Source organism: Streptopelia decaocto, assembly GCF_964273445.1.
Source record: "Streptopelia decaocto genome assembly, chromosome: 8".
NCBI lineage: Eukaryota > Metazoa > Chordata > Aves > Columbiformes > Columbidae > Streptopelia > Streptopelia decaocto.
In genome coordinates, this window is record NC_138662.1 from 15,777,217 (window position 1) to 15,801,515 (window position 24,299).

At 46.4% G+C, this 24,299-nt stretch overlaps 1 protein-coding gene across 2 annotated transcripts in view; it reads left to right on the top strand.

Moving 5' to 3' along the window:
• The window catches only part of CADPS (calcium dependent secretion activator), a gene marked incomplete at its 5' end in the record, with an annotated part of 214,825 nt that extends 195,880 nt beyond the window's left edge, over positions 1 to 18,945 (top strand). For both annotated transcript variants that reach the window (XM_082059905.1, XM_082059906.1), the window contains 2 exons: positions 14,605 to 14,709; positions 16,436 to 18,945. In XM_082059905.1, the coding sequence (XP_081916031.1) occupies positions 14,605 to 14,709; positions 16,436 to 16,615 (285 nt within the window). In that variant the 3' untranslated portion in view covers positions 16,616 to 18,945. The remainder of the gene's footprint in view (positions 1 to 14,604; positions 14,710 to 16,435) is intronic.
• Between the last annotated feature and the right edge of the window lie 5,354 nt (positions 18,946 to 24,299).

A 24,299-nucleotide genomic window follows, 5' to 3' on the forward strand; every position in this document is an offset into this window, starting at 1 on the left:
AGAGAAGCTCCTAAGATTGCAAGGACCTAAAAAAAAATTAATTTATTTTTTTCCTCCTTGTACTTCTTGAAGACACCAGCCTGAGTAGAAGATAAGGATTAAAACAGATGTGCTTAGTGCTAGTTCATCTGCTTAAATCTAGCAGTCTCTGAGATCAGTGATTAAAAAGCCATCTCTAACTTTGATGAAATCCACTGCAATGGTAATACTGTGTCTCTGATCGCTTTCTTATGGGCCTCATGTCTGCCTAAACCGGACATAGAAAACATTTCACTGGAGATGATACATGGATTATATGGGTCAATTATACACTTAATCTGCCTTCTGGGGATTAAATGTGCATAGATTGACCCTGCGTATTTGGCTTGTCCTTGGCAGTTATCAGATCAGGAAGGTTGCCTTTACCAAAAAGTCTGGTAAGAACTTAATCACGCAGTGATACAGCCCGCGGAGGTGGCGGCAGTCACAGTGCTTTTTGCAGAAGGCAGTTTTACCACTTCACTGTCACTGTGTATGTTCGGCTTCCTCGAAGGTCTGTGTCACAGCCGGGATACCAGACGGAGTATTTTCTCCTGAAACAAGAAAGCGAGCCTATTCCTCTCTGCAAGACGGAGGCGTTTTGTTGGTTTTTTTTTTTAATCTTGATGGCAGGGTGGGATCGGCGGGGTCCAGGCAGGCGTAGCGGGGAGGGCAGTGGGGCAGACCAAGGGTTTGCTCTGCCCTGTGTCATCCTCAGTGCAGATGGACAGTCACTCCAGGTCCTTTCCCAGCTGCAAAAGAGAAACCATGGCTGGAATGTTAGAGGAGCCAGCACCTCCTTCCCACCGCCCTCGGGGAGCCACAAGCTGGGGCTGTAGCACCAGGTCCCATCCCTCAAGCTCAGTTCAGGTGGGTTTTTAGGAAGCCTCATTGAAACCGCAAGGCTGGTGGATTTTAATGTCCTTTCCCCAGCCCATAACCCAGCAGGAGCACCAGGCCGGAGGTCACAGCTCAGGACTGTCCTTCTCTTTCCTAAGGTGGCTGCTGTTGCTGGTGACCAACTTCTGAATATCCAAGCTATTGAGTAATAAGGTTGCAGGGCACTGAGTGAGTCTCAGGCTTCAGCAAAATCCTTGTACAAATTTCCAGAAACCTGACTGAGCACTTCTCGCTGGTTTACTGGAGGATCCACAGGCAACTCAGCATATGTTTCATTTCCTACTAGTTTGGAGCTTGATATCACACCTGAGTGTACAGAAGAATTGCAGAACACAGACTGACAACTGTCAGTTAATTCAGCAAGTCCTCTGCAGACACGTAGGCATTAGCTTATTCTTAAAATCAAAGCTTCTGCCTTCAGCGGGATTACCCACTTGAATTTTGGCAGCCCCTCCAAGGCGTGCTTGCAGGATCATGGCATTTCTTGATCGAGTGTAAGCCTTGCATGGCGCAATCAAATACCAAAAGAGAGCCCTTCTCACCCTCCCTTCTCCTTCCCTTCCTTGAGCCCAAAAGCCTGGTTGTGAGTCAGTGGAGCTACTCACTGTGAGTTAGAATTACTCACAGGAGGACGGGTTGCAGGATCAGGGGAAGAACGGATATCAGGCTGCGCGCCGGGCTCCCATCTAATATCTGCTCGCAGCCGCACTCACCGCTTTCTCTTAGACAGACAACAACCTGTTTCCCTCCCACGCAGCGAGACTGCTCATTAGGGCACTAACTCTCTCCCACTCCCATCCTGATATGGCCTCCACTGAGCTATTTCTTCTGCGTTGTTTTTTGCTTTTTTTTTTTCCCCTCTCCCCGCTTCCCAAGTGAGTTGTGGAATGAAGACAATTAGGCAGATTGATCTTGAGGAAGTGCAGCTTGCTTTTTTTTCCCCTCCCTGTGCATCTTTGGAGGAGCCGGAGCAGCTTTTGCTGCAGAGGCTGCCACAGCCCTTGGCTGGCTCGGCAGGACTCAGACCTGGACCTGTTGTGATGGCAGTTATCTGCGTATCTTCTAGGGAGGGACAAATTCTCTCTGTCCTGAGGGGGCACAGTGTGCACCATCCTTCTGCAGCCTCTTTTTCTTCCCACCTGCCCGCTCAGAGCAGGAGCGGGGAGAGGAACTTAACACGGACATTGCTCATCGGAGCCAACCCTCCTCCTTTTTTAGTCCCACACATGAGCTTCATGCAGCAGCAAGCATGCACTTGCATGTGACCTCTTGCCTCTCCTGGATTCCCCTTAGCAAGGTTTCTTTTCTGAACTGCTCGTTTAAGTAGGCTCCATTTAATTTATTTTAGGGAGAGTCTTAATAAAATAAGTCCTAGATCTGTCACTGGATTTTACATGCTTGTAAGGGGTTTTTTTTCCTCCTAAATGTCTTTATCAGAACAGGTTTTTGTGTTCCAGTAGACATTTGGTTGAAGACAGTTAATTTGATTTCTTTTCCAGAGGAGATTTTCCATTAATCATTCTAAGAAGGCAGACTGATTGCTCCGTTACGTTAAGGTCAGCCTAGGCTTGCTAACATCATCTGCACAGTGCTTTTGAGCGTCAGAGATGTTTGTTTTAGGTCAGGCACTGAGTGAAAAATCATTTATTTCCCAGTAGATGTGAGTAGCCAAGGTAGGTTTAGGGGAAGAGAAACCATCGTGCTCTATTGCAGGCAGCAAGGCATCCTCAGTCCAGAGAGAGCCTTTCTCCGAGCAGCCTCTCTGCTCCCTGCGCACATTTATCACCACGTACGAGTCACATACTACACTCTAAGCTGAAGCTGCGGCTGAGCCTCATTTAAGAAGCCTCAGCTAATTGGACCTCCAGTCTTGTGGGTCATCAGGAAGGAGAGCCCAAGGGTGCTGGTGTTCCCCGTGAACCCCAACCCACGCAGGTGCCAGCTGAGTCTGGGGGTGCGAGGAGCGTGGGAAGGGCCAGGACATCCTGGTGCACACAGATGTGTGGGGCTGACCCCCAGCCCCCCAGGGCTGAGCCCCCACTGCAGGCAGCTTTGCTCCCCCCTCCGGGCTGCGCAAAGGGCCTTTGCCCAAAGAAACTCCCGGTGCGCGCAGGGGTGAGCCAATGGCCCCTCCGCGGACAATGAGGAATTGTCTGATTTCCAGCAGCGCCTTCAATCCTTCTTTTCCTTTTCTCCCCCCGCAATCCAGCCCCACACAATCGCTGCCGTTGCCCGCGCCAGCCAGCAGTGCGTGCGAGATTAGCCGTCCCAGGTCACTTCGTTTCTCTTGATCTGCGGCTCTTTCCTTTCCCGGTGCTCCTTTAAACCTCGCCCTGGATGTATGATATCAGCATTCAAAAATGCTTTGCAGGACTCGGACAGGGAGTGCGTTTTCTCCAGTGTGTAACCCCAGGAATGGTACCGGGGGAGACGCTTCCCCCCATGCTCAGGACTGAGATATTCAGGCAGCCTCTAGCTACTCTGTTTTTTTCTTAATTTGCAGGCTATAAAAGGAGGAGTTAAAGTCTATCAAGTCCTGCTTTGTTACAGCTTTTGATTCAACCTAATAATAAGTACAATTAAAGTATTGCATAGCATGCATTTCCATATTGCATCTTATAGAGCAACTTTGCATCCAGTTGTACTGTCACTGCCTTGCACTAGCAGGGCCCTGGAATCAGGACAGAAAAAAGCAGCACACAGTGTGGATGTTGTGTTTTACTAAGCTGCTTTATATAGAAACTTAGATTTTAACATGTCAACTTCATTTCTTTTTTGAAAAATGGAAATAAGCAGAGAATATTTTATAGGTTAAAAAAAGTATCTGAGAACAAGCATCCATACAGAAGTAGTTTTGTGTGTGTGTGTACGCACTTTTATATTTTTTTTATGCAGAAGCTTTTCATTTAGGAAAACCAAGGTTGGCAAAATCTTGCAAAGAAGCAGGTTTTTGGGGGTTTATGTGACAGTTCCCAGCCAGTACTGTGCACTTTGCTGAGCTGTATCTACAGCCAGGACAGGCTTTACCTATTTCCTGAATATTTTTCCTGCATTTTTGGCAGATGTATAACACAATGCCCAAGGATTGGGGCTGTCCTGTCTCAAGAGAGGAAAGGAGGCACCCACTGAGGCTCTGAGCCTGCAGACCTGTGGGTCTCAGCGTGAGGTGTCCCTGCTTGGAGGATGTTGTGAATGAGAGAGAAGTGAGAGGTGCTGCCAGGACCCATGTCAGTGGGTTATCTTCCCGGATCACTGTGAGCATCGGCTGCCACAACCCCCCTGCACCCTGCCATAGGGAAACAGCTGTTTCTAAGCAGGTCTCCATCCAGCCCTGAGCAGCACGTGGCTCCAGGGGGTTTCCCTCCTCAGAGCAAGCGGAGCAGCGCGTGGCTGTGCTTTATTTGGCGGTGGTCAGCATGCAGGCTTGGCGTAGGTGTTTGCTGGGACCAGGGCATCCCCAGCTGTAGGAGATGAGCCAACATGGCAATAGCTCTTTCAATGAGATCCTTCTCAGGGGAGAAAGCTCAGGGAAACATGGGCTCATCCTCAGAGCTACCCTGCCCTCACCTCTGCCAGGGATGTGTGTGGCTTTTGCCTAGACGGAGATTTTTTGGCACCTGGCTAGCTGGGTAGGCCACTCTGACATACAACTTGGGGATGCCTGAGTAATTACAAGCCGTTGTATCCCCAGCAGCTGAGTTGTTTCTCCTCCGGCGAAGGTGCAGTACCATCTGCAGGTCCCTTTCTGTCTCTCCCTGGCTGTGTACCTGCAGTGGGAAACCTTTGCTTACGTGACGAGAGCTCACGGGTTGTCTGCAAAGCCACTGACAGGTGGAGTAAACAAACCTGCACCCACCGCAGCGCGTGGAGTTGCAGCTGTGCAAAACACGTGTAGGTGTTAACTGGTTTTGTGCAGTATTGAAAGTGGAGAGTGTTAGGGATGATTTTTTGGGCATTTTTCTTTGCTGGAGACCTTGGTGCCACTGTCATGAAAGATGTCCATCCTCCTTTTCCATCCTAGAAAGGAATAAATTAAGAGCAGACAGAAATTTGCAGCGAGGAGCGTGCAGGATGGGCTGTGGCCCTTTGGCGAGCGGGGAATTTGTGTGATCCCACTGGCACAAGCAGAAAACACACCCAGAAGGAGTCCCGCACCTCCCTCCCATTAACACCCGTGGCACCGACCTGCTGAGCCCCATCGGGTCCAACTTCCCAATTAAGGGTGAAGCGCCAGCCTGAGCGCACCCTGTTGCTGAGATCCCCAAGCCGTGGGTGATCTCAGGTGCCATATGTACTGCAAAAAGCGTGCGGCACTTCCATGCACCCGGGTCTGTGTTTCAGCTTTCATTCTGAATTCTCTTCCCTATTTGAAGGCAGAGCTCTTATGTGATTCAAAGTTTTTTTCCTTTGTGGTTTATCTTTGGGGAGGGAGAGATAATGTAATTCGGTGATGCCATTTACATCCTAGACAGATGATGAGTCGCTCTGGCTAGCAGCTTAACCCTATTAAGCAAGGCTGGGACCATGATTTTATTAAATAATAATACAAATTACTTTAGTATCGAGCCCCTTTGACTTTGTAACTTCCTCGTTGTTAATGTGAATGGAATTTCATAGTTAAGGAATATAAACTAGAGTAAGAGGCATCCAGAAATCACAGCACTGGGTGGATGTTGAATATACTGTGTGTACTTGCAGTAATAGCATTATAGTGATACGAAAATTCCCAGGAAAAAACAGTACAGCCATTTATTTCAGTAATAGCCCAGTGTGAGTGTGACCAGGGAGACTCCAGACAGCTTCACGAGGCTTTGATAGAATAACATAATAAAATTTAAGAAATAAAAGAGACCCTGGGGTTTCAGGGGATTTTTATTAAGTTGTTAGCACTTTACTGGATCTCTAGAATTTAATGTAGAGTTTAACAGAATGCTTTCATTCAGAAGATGAAGGTTGTGTTGCCTCTTGTGAGGACTGCTTGCCCAGCATGGCTGGTGGAGGATGTGCTCATACAGGCAAGGTGCAAGTGAGGGGTCCAGCGTTTGGCAATGAGTTCACATATCGCAAACACTTCTGATTTCTGTGCTCTGTTTCTGGACATACCAAGCCGAATACCCCATGGAGAAGTTAAATTAGCACACTGCAATCTGTTACCAAAATTTAGGTTTATTTTCTGAAAGAGAAGATACTTTCAAAAGTGTGTGAATCTGGGAGGGAATTACCTTTGTAATAGCAAATGAAGGGCTGCCTGGAGCCCTCGCGGTGCTTTGCTGTTGTGTGCTCTGTAAAGCTGCCCTAAAATCCTACTTTTGATGTCAACTATTGCATAGCTAATTAGAGTATATGCACTTAAAGAATTATGAGTGCTAGAAAAGCTACCTAATGATCGGACAGTGTTATTATCTGATCTGTGGCAGCGTAGAGGGATGATAACTATTTATTTACTCTTTGCGGATAATGTTCTGTTATTTTCTAGTCTTTGGCAATAGCAAGAGAACATCTGATATATACAATATTGGTGTGTATCCAATTGTTTGTGAACATCCCAAGTTTTGAAACATGGTTGTGAGAGAGGAATATAAGCTTAAGCTTGAAAGGCTAAAAAGCAGAAAGCCCCACACGTAAATGCTATTATGCACTTAATGAGGCAGGGTTTAAAAAAAAATCAGCCACACAAGTTGGTTTTATCAAAGAAAATGTATAAATAACAACCAGTGATTCAAACTGCCTCACAAAGGGAAAAGCAGGGACGGGAAGCTAGCACTTCACTTGTGGCATTCAGATAATAGTATTTACTACACTAATCTTTTGGGCTTAGCAATTGACAATCAATATATTATTATCAACAAGCGTTAACACAAACAAAAAGCTTCCATTTCTTTTTTAACCGTGTCCCTTAAGTCCCTTAAATTTAATTAAAACCAGACAGCTCTCTCTCTAGTACAAATTAGAGTTAAAATCTTATTAAATATTTGTTCTACGAGAAAACAAAAGTGTCAGCTTGTACTACCAGCTTTGGCTGCTTTCTTTTTTTTCTTTTTTTTTTCTTTTTTTTTTTTTTTTACACACAGAGGGGAAAAAAAAATACCAGCTACTCAAAGTTAAAATAAAGTCTCTCTCCCTCCCTCCCCGTCTCCCAAGACTACTGTCTATAACATGTTGTTCCTTATAGAAAGTGGGATATGGTGGCATTTGCTTGATTAACTTGCTCGACAAAAGTGACAGCTGCTGTGGGTGCATGTAGCTAAGCTGCACAGCGCAGTTCCGCCTTTGTACATCTGTCAGCAAAAAAGGAGGAATAAAGAGTGAAAAGAGACAAATTGGTCCCAAAAGGCAATCCATTCAACTCAGGAGGTTTGCTCTATTCAAGCACTCGCTGGGAATCTCAAGTGCTAGGTAGCTTATTCAATTTCATTCATTCTTTAGAATGAGCCCACAAGTGTTTAATTTCTTATTCTGTTGAATAAAAAGGGGGAGCTTTTTTTTATTGGAAGCATTAATTGTAAGACTAGCTGATCAATGCCTGTGATATTAACTCATTGCTTATTTTCTGGTTAACTGTGTGCTCTTAGATCCACAGCCACTAAACTTCATTTCTGTAATGTGGGCCATGTCACACCAGTTTCTCTACTTCTGGAAAGCCCAGGCGCTCACGGAGACGCCACACTCGGTCCCCTGAGCCTTGGCCCCTGCCAGGCTTGGAGCAATGGGCCAAATCCTTGGCAGGTGTAAATCAAAAGAGTCACTGGGTTATTATTGATGCCACCCGTGGCCACAGCCAGGACACAACCAAGCCAGGTGCTCTTTGCCTGGGCTGAGCCCCTGACCCAGCTGCAGGTTTGGCCTCTGGACTGGAGGTTTTGTAGCTCAAAATGCTGAGATGCCTTTGGATGGCTCTGCTGGTCCCCCACGAGTGGCAGGAGATGGGGAGCTCATCAGCAGGGCGCTGTGGAGCGGTAGCCAGCATAGAGGATGGGTTTTGTTGAGTAGTGGGAAGAAAAGTTGATGAATATGTAGGATGGGGATTGCTGTGTGGCAAGTCTCCGCTTGCCATCCAGAAAATGTGTGCTGGCAGGGAAAAGATGCGCCTCTTCCTTCTTCACCGTGTGGCAGAAAGGTTGTCCCTGTCTCCTCATTGACAGTGCGGACTGGAGCTACATGTGCGCTGGAGGAACCACGGCTCTTTGCCCACCTTGGCCGTGCAACATCTTCTTCTGGGGCCACCGCTCAAGAGTTTCAGGCAAACTTGTGTCACCAAGGGCCTGTCCCCAGTCTTTCCCCACTTTCCTGGCTGTGGGTCAGCCTGGGGGATGACATGTCACCTTCTGCAGAGAGCAAAGCCTGGGTTTCCAAAATACAGCCGGAGAAATAGCCAGGGCTCAGCACTGGCAGCCTGGCCAAGACCTCTCCAGCACAGGCTGGGAGCAGAGCAGGAGGCAACTCTGTCCCACCACCACTCTCACCCACATCCAGCATCCCGGCTGAGCTGCTCTTTGAAGGAGGCTCTCAAACTGGGATTGCGTACACTGCCATGTAAGTTCAGGCTTGCTGGGAACATCTTTTTAAGAAAAGAGTAGGAAACCGCATTGGCCATGAGGCTCTGCGCTTTGTGCTTACTGTATTTACCAAGGTTTTTGTAATTGCAATGACCGCCTGGATTCAACAGCAAAAGAAACAGTGAGTGAAGGTAGAGAGGAACACATCAGTGACCACAGAAGACCAGAGGGACAAGAGTGGTCCTGCCATTGAGCAGCCTGGGCTTTGAGTTGCAGACCTGCAGACAGCATCGTGTGCACGAGCCTGGCTGTGTGCACGTGTAGGACGCACCATGAACAGACGGCACCAGAAGAGCTCCTGCTCCCAGACACTGAGGAAGTCCCCAGGTGACGCTGGCAGCTGTGTGCACGGAGCGGGTCCCCGGCAAGCACGGTCCTGAGCGGCTGAGGCCGCGTCCCCACCTCCCCTGCGGAGATGGCACCTGCCAAGGGGAGGTGGCTGCCATGAATGCGTGTGACAACACCGAATACCGAATTTGATCTCAAGAGCCGCCTGGGACAGGGATGGACAGGGCTCTGTCGACTGTCACGTACTGTCAGCAGCTGTAAATCAGCACAGCCCCTCTGTGCTTTCCACCAGCTGAGATCCTGGCCCGTTGGACAGGGATGCAAACACCACATACAAAGAGTCGGTAAATTTTTTATTTGATTTGTTTTGTTTTGTTTTGTTCTGTTTTGTTTTTTGTTTTGTTTTGTTTTGTTTTCCTGGCTGATGGAGTTCCTGTGAGAGAGGGCTGTTGTCTTAGAGCAGGCTCAGTTTTCCTTTAGGAAATAAGGCTCACAGGCAGCACGTTCCTCTGTCCCTTCCCACCTCTGTGGTCCCCTCAGTCGGTGCTGACCAGAGCAAGGATGCCGTGGAGGCAGCCCTGGCCCTCACCTTTGAAACACCTTGAATTCAAGGCTTCATTTCAAAGCTGCCTTTCAGCATTTCAAAACAAGTCTGTGTCCCAGACAAAGAGAGGGAGCCAGCCAGTGTTCGGAGCCTCCTTGTGCCATGTGTGTCACAGTTTTAAATAGATTTGCCCTGCTTGGATTGGTTCTGGTTGGAAAGCGAGTACTGAAATGAGAGGTCATAGGGGAGAGTTACTATGGTAATTGAGTAGTATCACCAGTAGTTTTGCTCTTATAAGCATTAAAGCATATAATAATAGACAAACAACAGTGGTTAAAGCAAGCAGGTAGGATTACTATGTTCTTTTGTCAGAAGTATATAATGTCTTGTAGTCAGTTTTAAAGACTTCTCAACCCCCAAATCCACCCAGCAGTCACCTGCTGAGTAATTTTGTATGCCTAATCTCTAGCCCTTAACTACAAGCTTTCTGCTAATTTGAGGCAAATGGGTATTTTTGACACTAAATAGGGCAGTAAAGAATCCCTGACCTAGAAAAACTCCATTCCGAGGCGCTGAGAGCAGAAAAATATTCTTTCAGCATCCTTGTGAGACCTTTGGAATGACATAAAATAGCTTTGACTAAACTGTGCTGCAGCCTTCGATTAATGGTTTGCAGAAACTTGCTGAACATCCCTGCTTCAACTTCCCCCATAAAACTTGTCACTTCAGATTGCCATCAGCCACCACAACAATAATCATTTCATGCCTATTGCTAATTGCAAGCACAGCTGAGGCTCAGCGGGGTGCTCTTGCACAGTCCCAGGCCTTTATACCAGCCTCAATCTGTTGTATGGCACTTGTTCACACACAAAAAAACTACCAGTAAAGGCAGAAAGAGGCAGAGTCACAGGTTCCTTGTAATCCCTCTGCTACCCTGCTGACAACCCAGCCCTATAAGCATTCCTGGTTTTGTCCCACTCTTTACAAAAGCTGAAGTGACCTTAAGCTACTAGTATGTAAGCTTTTGAATTAAGAATACAGCTCCTTCAGGTGCCTTAAGAAGCAGTGTTGCATCTGGCTTACGAGATTCTGTTTGCAGCACCCCTGGGGTGAACTGTGCCTTCCTGTAACATGGAAAATATGAGTGTGAACTCAAGGTTCATGGCAAGGAACAGGAGGTCATGCTTCCATTCAGCTCACACCAAAGAAGACGGGGGTTTGCAGATGTTCCTGGGTATGTGAAATGACACCACCTCCCGGAAAGCACTGGAACCCAGCACAGGGCGCTTTTTTTGATAAAATGTGCCACACTCAGTGTGTTACTTGCAGATTTATTCATAACAATTTTTGCAATTTATGTATTCAGAGACAAACTTGCTATTTCAGAGACTTATTGATCATGTTTTTGCATTCAAAAAAAAAAAAAAAAAGGCAGGGGGAACAAGGAACCTTGTTGCTTGAGCTGGTTGGGGTGTTGGATGGGCAGCCATGCAAGTCCACCCTTGGCATCCTTCAGCTCCTCTAATGCCCATCTGGGAACAACCCAGCCAGCCCATGGCCCACCTCATCTACCCAGCCTAGCACTCAGCAGTAAGGGTCATTGTGAAAGACAAGGGAAGCAGGAAAACTAACGTGAAAGAGGGATTAAATTCCTAGCTGTGCAAATATGGTGTCTACTTGCAGTTACTGGGCTCTGGTAGCATCTGAAGAGCATCTGTTTGCGTTTCCTCTGCTGTCTGGCAGGTCACACTGCGCAGCACAGCACATCCCCGTGGGAGCCTCATCCCTTCCCTGCTGATGTCCAAGTGGGTGCGTGGCATCCGCTGTGCATCACTGGAATGGACCCTCCACAGCCATTCCTCATCCTGTGCCCCCAGACTAAGTGCAAATTGTCTTCTGAGTGATGGACAGGAATGCCAGTTGGCATCAGTAATATGTGTGTGTGTGTAGCAGCAAGATATGGGGAGTTGAGGTCCATGGACCTGGGAACAGCGATCAGGTCTAATCATTCTTTACAAACTAGTTACTTCAGTGTGTCCACACCAAAGCTTAGCTGTCCCCAGAGCTCCAGAAATGTGCCCGAAATGTGTTGCAGACCCATGGTAAAGCCCCAAAATTCAGCATCTGGGCGGTGCCCTCTGCACCTTGTGTGTGGGGACAAGACAGAGGGCTGGAGCCTCCAAGGAACCCCGTGTCCCCAGCATGTGCCCCAATGCCCTTTGGGAAATGGTAAACCCACAGAGGGTGGGCGAGGTGACCAGCGTCCCGACAGGACCACGCTGTGCTCTTTTGTCTGAAATCATCACATTTGTGTTTCAGACCATTTGGCTTTGTTGTTGTTTTTTTTAATAATATAATGATATGCAAATGTTATCTTCTTTGGTAGGTTAGTCATGAATCAGAGGGCTTGTGCATTTTATAGCACATCAACACTAGTGATAGCTAAAGGGAACATTTAATTTATGGGCTAACTTCTTTTTATGAATATGCAGGGCTTAAATTCGGCAGTTGGTGTGTGCTCTATGAAGTGACGTGACGGTTCTGTGTATCAATATCAATGAATTAGACTTTGTCTTTTTCTCATAAAGCAAAAAGTCTTTGGAGTAGCTAAGCTTTGAAAAAGAGAGCTGAGCAGTACGCCTGGCTGAGCCCTTGTCAGACGGTGCTCAAGAGGAGAGGGGGACGATTTGGTTTCGGCTCAGAGGAGTTTGCATCTCCCCAGAATCCAGCGTGTTGGAGTGCCTACCAGAGACACAGCAAAATGTTTCATTGAGCTAATCTGAAGGTCTCGCAGCAGCAAAATCACCTTGCTGATAACTTCCGAGCAGAGGTCCTAATTTCTGTTTCAGATCCATAAAGCTGTGTAGGTGTGTGTGTCGTGGGACAAACAGAAATGGCAGGACCTGCCCCAACCGGTGACTTATCCTCCCCTTTAGCAGTGACATAAACACCCAGCAGATCATTTTGTGGAAGATGAGAGGCAGCAGTGGAAGGGAGAGGATGTGCATATGTAACGTACAGTTGCTTCATTCCTCTGTGGGTTTTGATTTGAAGAGGTGTTGGAATGAGGTGTTTGAGTGACCTGGGCATCCATGTGCCAGCAGAGCCCTGGGTCACAGCTAATGTCACCCAAGAACATGACTCATTTAAGCATGCTGATTGCAGAAAAGTAACGTTTTAAACATTAATCCCTCAGTGACAGCAGTTGCTTTGTGCCACCCAGCTGGCTGTCCCAGCACCCACAGGCACCAGGGCTCTCTGGGGGTAGCCAGGGATGCTCTGGTCTACTATGCTGGTCAGGCCTACACCAGCTAACCAGGGTGCTTCTCTCACAATTCAATTCCAATCTGATGTCAGGACCTCAAGTGACAGCTGACAGTATCTGAGCTTGATTGCTGCTACAGAGAGAGTTCCTGCTTGCCTGTCTCAATTAGCTTCATCTGAACTCTTAGCTCTTGCCAAGTCTCCATCCTGGAGATGAAGGGTCAGCAGGAATCTCTGCCACAAGCCGCACAAGGTGTAAGCATTGAGCAAGAGATCACTATGTGCCATTTATTTGGTGACTCTTCCATCCCTTTATTTCCTCCATAGTAACAAGAAGTGGTGTAGAAATAGAAGTACAGGAACTTCTTTCTTGAAGTGGGGATAAAACACTTTCACATGCAGCAGGACCAGCCTCTGCTGACTGCTTCTGGTGGGGGTGCAGCAACTCCTGGGTACATTAGGTTGTGCTTCAATAACGTGTGTTGAGCCCACATTTTCATGATGCTGGGCTGATATAGCTTGAACACCTTTGTTTGCTTGGGTCAGTCTTGTGCCAGCTCGTGTGCTTGGCTTGTGGGTGCTCCAGGACAGCGGTGCCTGAGGGCCCCAGTGCTGCCAGCTGTGCCCTCCCCAGTGACAACATCTGGTGTTGGAGCCACACGTCCAGCAGTGCCACCCATGCGCTGCTGGCGGGTTGGCACTGGCTGCTCAACCGGTGTCAAAGGCTGAAGGTAACAAGTCACCGGCCTCAGTTCTGCAGTTACAGAGCGTTCTATCATCTCCATTCACCGGCAGCACTGGCAGCTGCAGCAGCTAGAGGGAAGGGGACATGTTTGTGATTCAGAGACCCCCACCTGAGGGAAAAGAAGGTGCAGCGAAAGATGGTGATAATACCTGAGGTAGGGTTTTAGGGTAGTTAGGAGGGAGCTGAATTTCAGACTAACCTGGATGGCCCTTGAGCACAGATTTTAATAAACTGGTCCAGTGTTTTGTTTTGTTGTTTTTTTTTTCCTTTAACTGATTCTGTATTAATTGCAGCTGGTCCACAGGGTAGGTTTTGATCTCTCTGTGTGTGAGATTGCGAGAGAAGGGTGTGACTGTGCATACAGAGGCGTGATGGGTTTCTGTCTGCAGACCACTTTGTAATCAAGCCTTGTGCTGAGCGCCGTGGTGAGGTTTTGTGATCCCCCCCCTCCGCCACAGCCCTTGCTTTTCCTTCTCTCGGGGGCTCGCTGCTCGTCTGTGCGGCGTCAGACGTGCCATGGCAGCCCTGCGTGAGCGGGGAGCTGATCCACAGCCCACCGGAGCCTTCCTGTGCTGCAGGGCTGGCAGGCTGCTCCCACACAGCTGCGGGCCTTTTTCACAGACAAGCAGCAAAATTTCAGCCCCTGGAGGGGCCCTGTGAGTTCAGCAGCTTCAAACAAGCTCATTTCTTTGCTGCTTTTCCATCTTTCTTAACGGTGAGGGTGAAACCAAAGCATTTCCCGCACAGGCGCCTGTAGGTGCTTACAGCAGCATCCTCATCCTCACCCGCAGCCCAACCCTGCCCCGCACCAGCCTCCCCTCCGCTCGCCGTCAGGGAACCAGATTCACCCCGTGGCTGGTTATGTTTGAATTTCAAGACGGTAAGTAGCTTGAGTGTGGGGCTGACACACTTAAAGGCAGGACTGTGTTCTCGCTGTGGGAGGGTGAACAGGTTTTAAATATATATATATATATTTGATTGGGCCAAACACACACCACTGCTGACAAGTCCTCTCAGTGGCAAAAAATCAGATTACAAAAACCTCGCAGTGGCTTTGGTGGCCGTTAACCCTCCAAATAAGTTTGTTGTTGTCATTGTTAAAAATTCAACAGCTCATGCATGGAAATTCTGTGTAGGAGAGGGTGCCTGTCTCCCGCTCTGAGTCTGTCCCATCCCATGCACGGGCTGGCTGGCGGGGCGGGTTGGTGTGACCATGTGCGGAGTGCAGCCCGTGGCGTTTGGGGTGCAGCCCTCCCGTGGTTGCTGGAGAAGTCCTGTCTCTCTTGCAGCAATGGTACACCAGCTCGATGAATGTCGTCTGCACCTGGCTGACCGACCGCATGGACCTGCAGCTTCACATCTACCAACTGAAAACTCTCATTAGGATAGTAAAGGTAATCAGCTGATGTGTTCTCAATCCTGTCTCGCTGTTGGAAGGAATGTGTTTTTTTGCCTGCATGTGTGCGGCATGTTCTGTGCAATAGGCAAACTGTCACCAGCAAATAAATTAAGCCATTCATTAAAATTCTTAAAAATTAAGATATTTGTGTGCATGGCATGTAGTGAAGAGGAACTTGAAATGCATATAGATGCAAAACACAGGTGTGCAAATAAGAGCAAAGTAACAGCTTGCATGAAAAAGGGGAAAGTCTATTCCTTTTTGACCACACCTGTACAGTAGGTGCAACAAAATTAGCCATTTTCTGGACAAATATTGATCACACCAATGAACTGCAGTGCTAAAATGGGTTAAATCAAACCAAAAGTTTTTAACACTCTTTTACTAGAAACATTTAAGCCCAGCTATGGCTTGTGATTATCGTCAGAATGCAAATGAGGATTGTTCTCATAGTTAAGTGAAGTTGTTTCTTTTACAATGGGTGTATATAATCAACTCTAGGAGATCACAAAGGTGAGATAACATACCCGGAAAGTAACCTTTTTTTCCTTGAGTGCACGTGTGTGTGTGTGTGTGTGTGTGTGTGTGTATGTGTGCATGCCTGGGACTAATGATAATTATTTCAGTGTGAAATCACAGTGATTTACATGAAATAATAAGATCACAGAAGGGGGTAAATATATTTTTGATCATTTTAGGTTCTATCTAATGCTTTTTGGTCTAGTATTTTATAATGTTTATGGTCTTATGTGCAGTGAACACATTGAAGGCATGAATAAATTAAAACTGAAATGTATTAAATGTGCTTTTCATAACTGAAAAAAAAAACAGGCACAGACAAATTATTTCTACTTGTCAACTAGCTGAGGAAAGCTTTCTTCCTTGTGCTTTATTTATACCAATAATACATTCAGATGCAGCTACAACAAATCCAAAGACTTTCTGAAATAGCAGATCAGTAAATAGTTTCTGCACAGAGCACAATTAAATGAACTATGAGGCCAGAGTTTTATCACAGAGTTAATAAATTTTTAAGCATAAATTCACATGAGAAATATTAATTGTAATAACAAGGGAAATACAGCTAACCATGGAAATACAACTCCAGTTTCAGAATTAGGTGAAGAAAGAGAGATTTAAGAAACACGTGCCCTGTGCTTATGTTTATACGTCAACAATTTTCCCTGGACTTAGTTTATTTAATCCCAATACTGTAGGTAGGATTATTTAATACAGAGCATTCCGGGAACGTGTAATCATGTCTGCGGTTACCGGTGATAAACATTCTGCTGCGTGAAGAAAAATAACTGGGCAGATGAATGCAGGCAGAAGCAAGGGCAGTTAGTTGGAGCAGAGCCCCGATTTGATGCTTCTGTGTCTTTTTAGACCTCAACCTCCCATCTGCAAAGCTCCCCTGAGCAGCCCCTGTTCCTCCAGCCCTGCTTTGAAGCTTCCATGCAGCCACCCGGCCCGGCCACCCTGCAAAGGCCGGGCAGGAGCCCCAAAGCCATAATTTGTTGCTCCAGGCACCCGAAAGGGACCTCTGCCATGGCACAGCCTCTGCAAAACATCCCTGGGGCTGGGGTTTCCCTGCTGTCACAGCTCTTCCATTACTGGCCTCAAACCCGGGCATGGAGACAGGCTGGCTCTTGCGGAGGAGCCGGTGTCAGCCCTGACCTCTGTGCTGTCTCTTCCTTCCTCCGTGCCTCTCCCCGCTTTAGAAAACGTACCGGGATTTCCGATTGCAAGGTGTGCTGGACTCCACCTTAAACAGCAAAACCTACGAGACCATCCGGAACCGGCTGACGGTAGAGGAGGCCACGGCGTCGGTCAGCGAAGGCGGAGGCCTCCAGGGGATCACCATGAAGGACAGCGATGAGGAAGATGAAGAGGACGACTAGGGATGCTGACCCGGAGGAGCGGCTGGGCATCGCCTGGTATCCGTGCATGTACCTCGTCTGTAACTCAGTTAGCCACATTAGGAATTTTTCTGTCAGCTCTAAATGCCCATGAGAAGTTTACCAATACAAATGCCATGTTAGCTGTGTGGTAAATAAGATTAGCACCTCTCTTTGATTCATCGGTTTCCTAATTTCATATCTATATGTTCATAAGCAATATGGAGCACCATTGTTTAATACTGTTAATGGAAATAAAAAACTACATAGAAAACATGCTAGGTGTGTCCCTGTTATAATTAAAGTTTAAATGATGCTTCATTAATGTACTGTATATACATTGATGGTAAATTGTTGTGAAGATGAGTGAATCGAGTCCTTTCATTTCTTTGTTTCTCTTCTGTGGATGCCAACTGCTTAAAAATTAATAAAAAAACAGCTTTGTTTTTAAAAGAAGAACGAGGCAATTACAAATGATTTTTTTTTGTTCTCTCTGTTCATTTAAAAACCAGAAAACAAACAAACCCAGACAGCCGTTTGAATCATTCTGCATCCTAGTTAATGTACCAGGCTCTTCCCTTCAATATGCAGTTAACTCCATAGAGGCTACATCCCAAAGGATTAGTCATTCTAATTGCCACACCAGATTAATCCTATCATTATGGATATATCATGCCACATTACAAGTCCAAAGCAGTTGTTTTATGTTGACATTTGCTCCTCTAAATGTTACATTTTTTGTTTAAATTTCAAATAACCGTGTATGTACAAAGACAACTTTAATTACAATCTTAGACTATACAAATGTGTTTATAATAATATATTGAATATTTATTTCGGTAGATTGTAACCATAATTTACAATTCTTCTGTTTCACAATGGTTTTTATATATGTCATGTACATTGCATTTTGACCAGTAACTGCATGTCCATCAGTCCCTCCTCCAGAGCTTTTACTTTCTGTGTAAAATAGTGATCCATTTTGCTTTTTTTGCCTTATACAAGCCGACAGTTGTAAAAGTGTGAGAACTGTGGCTTCTCAATAAATAACTATTCAGATGTCCCAATAATAAATTATGGAGTCTTTTTATGTCTGCCTTAGGAAAAAAAAAATACAAGCTGAGATGTAAGAGCCCCCACCTCTCAGAATAAAGGCATTTTCTTTTCTCATGGGTGTTTTTACAGTTTATTAATTAAGAAGATGGTTTCCTGATTTGCTCCCCAAGATCAGGGTGGGACCAGACTGACTGTTTCCCAGGTACAAGGGCATTTCTGCTGTCACCCGAGCAGTAGTGGCCACCATTATCTGCACTCTATGTCCTACAATTTGTCTCTGGATCTCTAATTGATGGTCTGCTCAGGCACAGCCCCTGTTGTTACATGATTGTGGGCCTTGCCCAATACTTACCTTTCACCAAAATACTTCAGTTTGTATTTTAACTTCTCCCGAAGTGGTGAATTGCAGCAGCCTGCAGGGCACTTAGAAACACATGGCATGGGGCAAACCTCAGGCTGACATTAAAAAGCAGGTTGGTTTGATGGAAAACATGTTAGATTGGTAGTTTTCCAAGAGGCTTCGCAGTCGCTCCCTTCTGGCAGCCAATTCAAACCAAAAATGACTCCTGCTAGCCTGGATTTTAGTCATTTGAGGCAGAAGCAGAAGAGCTGATGTCCTTCACCCTGAAACACAGCAACTGTCCAGGGGAACAAGGACAAATGTTCACCACCCACAAAGAAAAGATGGGCAAATGTTGGAAAAATGTCCTGCCTGGACTAACCTGCCTGACATAACAAATCGTTAAATTGAACCATCTTCCAGTGCCCAAGAGCCATGAGACACTCCCTGGACATATGAGAGGAAGAGGGGACTTCTGGGACCAGCCTGTGGAGGGGGTATTGAGTCCCAAATGGGACTGGGGTAGTTATGGGGCCTGGAGCACATTCTTATGCAATGCTGGATTTCTTTGTCTCTTCCCTCGGTGGCAGAGTTTAGCACCTGGCTCTGGAGATCCCCTGCAGCCCCATCAGGATGGCCAAACGTTGCTTCAACACGCACTGACCGGTGGTGACCAGCATACACCACCCTCCTTGGGAACAGGGACATCGGCAGGGCTTTTACTGTAGGAGCAGGTGGTGGGTATGCACATTTAGCACATGTCCGTAAACCATTTGATGCACTAGGATAGACAAGTTTGGAACCCAGACTGTAGACCAGCAGACCAACTTGGGTTTTTTGTCTTGTTCCATGATGCTGGTAAAGCATTGCCTGGAAAAACCACCCCTGAGGACTTAAGTGGAAATGTGGCCTTTTGGCCACTGACACAGGAAGCTCTTCCCCCTTCTTACTCACCCTCCAGTTGTGCAAGTACTTGGTCTTAACTCCTCAGAGGAACTGAAGTAGCAGGTGAGTGTTTAAGTCCTACAGTTCTAGTGCCTCTGCAGGTCTGTCACTGGGACGTGTGTAAAAACTGCCTGTATCCCAACATCATTATGCTTGGAACCTTCTATCACACCCTGAAGCCCTCACAGGACTTGCCTGACAAAACAAGTCTCAGAAGACATAAAGTAATGATCAAACCACAAGCAACACCTAGTCTCTTCTTTCTAGTTAGCCGAGATTCACACACCTATTGGTGCATACATGTGCTCGTGCCCTCTTCATCCTCTCCCGCAGTTGTCCCAAATATTTATATGAAGAGAAGGCACTGGGAAGTGCACCGCTTACCTGGGGTGGTCATCACGCTGGTAGCAAAGAACACTCGGGAAGATGCAAATTTATAGCTCAGCTCTAAGTCAGGCAAAGCAGAGCTGGAGAAACAGCTTGATTTGGCTCTGGAACTGGCTCCCTTTTGTATATTTTTTTTTAACATGAAATATTTATTGGGTAAAAACACAGCCCACTTCCACCTGCCACCTTTCAAAATAGCGAGCCTTGCTCAGTTTTTTGAATGAAAGAGTGTGGGTGCAGCCTTCAGGAGATGCTCCTTGGCTGAGCATCACTAACGCACAAAGGTGCCTCCCCAAAACGGCAGCAATGGGCACCCTTGCTTGAGTTTCTCTGTCATTAGCAGGGACCCTATAGCCTCTGGCAGATTTTCATCTGTCCTCAAACCCCAATAAAGCACCTCAGGGAATCTGTAACAACCCTGAGGATATGTCAGGCTTGATCACGCATTCAAAACAAGGAAAGCATTAGCCAGCTTACTTCTTTTAAGGAGTTTGGATCCAAATTATGACCTTCAAGTTACATAGTTAAGCGTGAGCAGGGAGAAGAGTTGATGTACAAGCAATGCAGGATTTAAACTCCTGCTCCAGAGCCTGCAGCCTGTGGTTTGAGCGAAGGAGCATGTTGCACCCTGATCCCCATCACATTTAATCCAACAAATGGTGAAGTAGGTGCTGACAGCACAACCCTCCCACCCAGGTCCTGCACCACAGTACCAGGAGCAAGAAGTGCCAGGTTGGGTTAATCCTGCAGAAATGCTGAATCCAAAATGGTTTGATTTTGTCTGAAAAACATCAATCTGGGTTAAAAGCCCTCCTGACCCACAGACTACACTTTGGACAGGACTCGGGCTCCTGCAGAGCGAAGCTGCAATGGCTGATGGATGGGAGCGCCCTGGCAAACCCAGCCGAGGAACGGAAAGGTTTGCTGCTGGGTTCGTTTCAACCCATTGCTGCGGTGGAACGAGCTCCAACAGTCAAAGAACTTCCTGCCAGTACAACTGCACCTAGATGAAGAATCTGCCAGTACAGTTATGTCAATCAGTTTTGGGGAAAGAGGAAAGTTTCATTCTTCTGCCAGCAAAATTTTAAATGATAGATCAGGCCAAAACTTCTCCCATATTTACAGGGAAGTCCAGTGAAAATATCCTTTTTTTGACAGACTTACTTAAAGCATGTGGCATGGAGACTGAAAATGCTATCAACTATTTGACTGACAAGTGTCAGCAGCTGTTCATCCAATTTGTTTTATATTTCAGCAACTAACAGATTCTTTCCCCTCTGCTGTAATGCATGTCTCCTGGCCCATAGGCATCTTAGAAATTGCTTTTCTGCCTCTCGAGTGACCAAAACGTCAAAAATATTAGAAGACAATTTGTGTTCAGAAGCATAAACACACACGCAGCAAAGCAAAGATGATTTTGCCAATGTTCAGGCTGTGTTCTTTTTTCAAAAGTCACAGCAAACCTAAGGCAAAAATTACTTCTCTAAGCTTTAAAACAAAACACTAAAGTAAACAACGCACCCGATAAATCAGCACGGGTTAAACCGTCAACCACCAAGGGACAAAGCAGTCATCTAATGGCCAACCAAAACACAGCTGAGCCATATTTCAACCTCTGCACTTTGTGTGTGAAGTTCACGACTCTGCACTACGGTCACCACCACCAATGTTTGTTCAAAAACCTGCTTCATGCTGTCATCATTCAACAGAGCCACCGCCACGTCAAGCTCAGTCCAGCTTGGAGAGTCACTTAAGCCATTCACAAAAAACAGCCTTCTTCATCATAGGTCTAGCAATGCTTTCAGAAAGTCTTTGATTCTTGGCTGCATATAATAAAAGTTACAATTATTGCAGTTGCCACCCATTCTGAACTTGCTGGACTAAAAAGCCTGCATGACACCTCCCTCCGGTGAACTGTATTCAGTGGTACTTCCTTTATTCAAGCACATTAAGCTCTTGAGCTAAACCCAAAGTGATATTCTCCTCAGCCTTTCTAAAAGATACATATTCCATTTCGAGTTGTAAATCTGCATTTGTTGTAACTATGCAAAATATGGGAGAAAAAAAGTGCAGAGATTATATGCAATCTGCCAGCAGAGTTGTGTGCCATGAGGAAAATGCCTCACAGGTCAAAACAAAGAAAAACACTGAGCAACAAATTAGTTGCAGGCAGTAGCTAATATGGAGATCAAAAGATTAAAATCAACATGCAACGATGAAATCACTGGAATAATAGGAGCACTTAAGAAGATTAAGTCAATAACAGAGTCCAGTAGTACAAAAATAAGATTTTGATTATAGTGTAAAATTTGATATTGGGAGAGCAAAAGCAATTACAACCACGACATGCTTCGCTCCCCCTGCCTTAGACCATCTTGGCTCATTTCCTATGCAAGGAATACAGTTGTTGAAATAAACAGAAATGTTATGACTCAAGTGCTTGATTCAAAAACAAACCAGGTGGTCAGATCAGATTGGGGACTGACAGGACGGGTCTGTACGAGGAGGACTTGTTGCAGATCCCAGAGGATACGACAGCTGGGGGGAACAAAAGGCCGCACCGGTTAGGACTGTTTTCGGTAGAGAGAACTCCACAAGCAGCTGATCTCGGGGGGATGTCCCAGGCTGGCAGCTGGAGAGGAGAAGCATGTGCTAGAAGAGAGGAAGAGAGAAATCACTCAGAGTCTTCAAGGGAACATGGTGGTAAGCTCTGATAACGGGGAAGGGTTTTTTCTATCCAGCTAAACCAGCAAAGATTGCAGGTTTGGGTTTGGGATGTATATAAGAGGCAGAGCACACAGCAGCCTCCAAGCCCACATGGACCCTCACATAAAGGGACAGGAACACGTCCCATCGCCGTGCTCACTGGTGCTGGGGGTCACCCAGCAGCACAACCCAGTGTGGACAGGAAGAACAACCCACTGAAGGGCAGCTAATGCTCACCACAACAGACCTACCCTTGGTCCACCCCGGTGTGTAAGCAGGAAGAGATGAACCAGTCCCTCCAACACACATTGGCCATGGCTCTGGGACACCAACCTCATCCAGCTTATAGCTCCTCCAGGGAGAAAGGGTCACCCTGGTGGGGGCCTCCACACCCAAGAAGTTTCAGAGCCCTTGGTGGGTTCTGCAATACTCACCATTTCATGAGGAAGAGCCTAAGCTGCTCCCCAGCGCTGATGACCTGCCTGGGCTTTTCTCTAAATTGTTTTTTCAGCATCACTAACTTGAGCCCCAACTCCACCCCAAAAATCACAAGCTAGGCTCATAATTAAATCAAATAAATAAATTATCAGCTATTTTTACAGAATTTGTGGGTGTTCTTGGGTCATGCATTGAAGTTTTTTCCTGCAATAGCAAGGCCTGGATTTTTCATTCAGGTTCTGATTTTTGAGGGGATTTTTTAGCAGTTCTGGGGTAAAACTGGCACTTTTCTTATGCCCAAGTGGCACAGCAGCAGTTTTACCAGTCAGGCTGGGAGTCCTGCCAGGGTCTCTGCAACTCAGCCACCACCACCAGGGACAGGGATGCTGCAGCCTGGCTGGTCCCACATGGCCCAGAGGAAGCAGGTGACGTGCTGCCGTCTGCTGTCACCTCAGTACCTCACAGCCTATGGGGTCCTGCTCTGCAGCAGGTGAGGACACCTGTGACAACAGTTCAAACAAGAGCAAATACAAATCTCAAACAACATAACATGCTGCATAGCCAGAAAATCTGGTCAACACCGAGTAAGGAGCGAGTTGCAAAAAGACGGTGGAAAGATTGGCTTTGGAAAGATTCCTACTCTATTTGATTTTTTTTTCATTGAAAAAGCAAGTAATTTTGAAAACAAGATGTTTTTCTATCTCATTAAAGGGAGAATAATTCAAAACACGTGGGGTTTGTCCCACTTATTTTTTTTGGCCAACCTTCTTTCAAGCAAAAAAGGGAAGGAATAGGAACACAAAACTGAAGTGGGCTTCTACTCGTTTTCACCACTTTTTGCTCCTTTTTCTGAAATGTTTTCAGTAGGAAAGTGAGAACAAGGCCATCCCCCCATTATATTCATCTTCTCTACTTCCTCCCACCTTTTCTCCTAAATAGAAAATAAGGGGAAAAAAACACAAAAACGGAAAAATTTAAAAGCTCCCACTCTTTGAAAATGAAAAAGTATAACATTTCAAAACATTAGGAAAGGACATCTTTTGGTTTCAGCATGAAGAAATGAAATGCAGCATCTCTCCATTACTGCAACATGAAGAATGACTATTTTTTATTATAAGGATGGAGAGCAGCACCTCACCCCTTCAACAACATCTTGCTTGCCTTACTGGCTGGGTTGACTTCGGACATGATGTGGATTCCACCAATTCCTCCATTGCCTCCTGGGCCAGACCTGTCTCACACCAGACTTCACCCAGGATGTGTCTCTCCACTCCTCACAGGCAGGCAGTGTTTTTGGGACATAACGCCTGGCTGGGATTGAGCCATTAGTTACCATTCCTGTTGACAGGCAAACTAGAATAGGCTCTGGCTCACTTTCTCTGAGCTGCGGAAGGAGGAATGAGCCGAGAAAAGAGTTCATTCAATTGCTTCTGTTTGGCAGCTCTGCAGGACTCTCCGCATAGACAGAAAGAGATGTGGCAAGTAAGGAGTTGCCATTTTTAGAATTACATAAGCCAGTTTGATTGCCATCGAGGAACTCTGTGCAGCTCCTGCCACGGTGCCCTGCCAGGTGCTCTGCAGTAGGGCTAGATTTCAAACAGCTTTAGGAGCAGGTCAGATACCAGCTCTTTAAAATTAGACTCAGGTTAAAAATGTCAATGCTACTCTTGCCATCACTGACAACATCAACCAGGGCAGTCCAGTGCAAAATCCCTTCCAAAATCCCACTAACCACATTTGCTGTGGGACCCACGCCATGCTGCAAAACCTAGCTCCCCAGAAGTGTTTCATTATGAAAAAACAAACAAATAAAAT